Source organism: Filicampus tigris, chromosome 12, assembly GCF_054856515.1.
Source record: "Filicampus tigris isolate MCC_2025a chromosome 12, RoL_Ftig_1.0, whole genome shotgun sequence".
Taxonomy (NCBI): Eukaryota; Metazoa; Chordata; class Actinopteri; order Syngnathiformes; family Syngnathidae; genus Filicampus; species Filicampus tigris.
This window is the reverse complement of record NC_141228.1, coordinates 1,620,001-1,620,888: the sequence shown is the minus strand read 5'-3', so window position 1 is coordinate 1,620,888 and position 888 is coordinate 1,620,001. Positions and strand designations below refer to the sequence as shown.

The following is an 888-nucleotide window of genomic DNA, read 5'->3' as shown; positions in this document are numbered from 1 at the left end:
GGCATTCTGATAAATATTGCGTTTGTGGAATAAGTATTAATCCACTCGTTATTAGCCATCTCTGGGGGCGGCCATTTTGTCTTCTGTCGACTGAAAATGACATCACAACTGATCACAACGACCAATCACGGCTGACCTGTTCCTGTTGAGCCGTGATTGGTCGTTGTGAGCAGTTGTGATGTCATTTTCAGTCGACAGAAGACAAAATGGCCGCCCCCAGAGATGGCTAAAAACGAGTGGATTAACACTTATTCCACAAACGCAATATTTATCAGAATACCCTGTTTCAACTAGTGGGCTTGCATAGAACATATTCTTGAAAGAAAAATGTTTGCGTCGACTTGCTCTTTAAGTTCTTCATTGTGCAAGTGTGCCTGGCTGTATACTGCAGAACATCCCAACAAGCTGTTGAAAGACTTCCGATGCAAATTGTCAGGGCTGCCAGTGACTCCACTGCTCTAAACACTTATCATTGCCTAAGAGAGGAGAGAAAGAAAAGCTTATTGAGATAAAGCAATAATCCCCAAAAAGCAAATATGATAAAGGTATCAAATGTTCCCCAAATCGGGTACAATAAATCAAAGTACCTCTTTAAAAACAGATTTTTGTTCATATTTTCACTTGCACAACAGGTCATCCCTTTCCTTTTAATTCCATAAATTTCAACATTGATCATTTATTGTGTTACTAGCATTTTTTCGGTTAAAATATTATTGCATTTATAATCTGGGCGAATCATGTGTTCAGACGATTTAAAATATAGTGTCCCTGTCCTGTGAAAAGCATTTCTGTCCATTTTTTTTCCAAGTTGATCATTTTTACGTTATTGGCGTTTCTCCGTTACAGACATCCCATTAACGTGAAAATGTTTTCAAAAATGCCTACATG

General features: G+C 38.3%; 1 protein-coding gene across 15 annotated transcripts in view; it reads right to left on the bottom strand.

Moving 5' to 3' along the window:
- Positions 1-278: 278 nt before the first annotated feature.
- nek1 (NIMA-related kinase 1) overlaps positions 279-888 on the bottom strand; it is a 55,429-nt gene continuing 54,819 nt past the window's right edge. For all 15 annotated transcript variants that reach the window (XM_086047489.1, XM_086047498.1, XM_086047496.1 and 12 more), the window contains one exon: positions 279-476. In XM_086047489.1, coding sequence (XP_085903615.1) covers positions 433-476 — 44 coding nt within the window. In that variant the 3' untranslated portion in view covers positions 279-432. The remainder of the gene's footprint in view (positions 477-888) is intronic.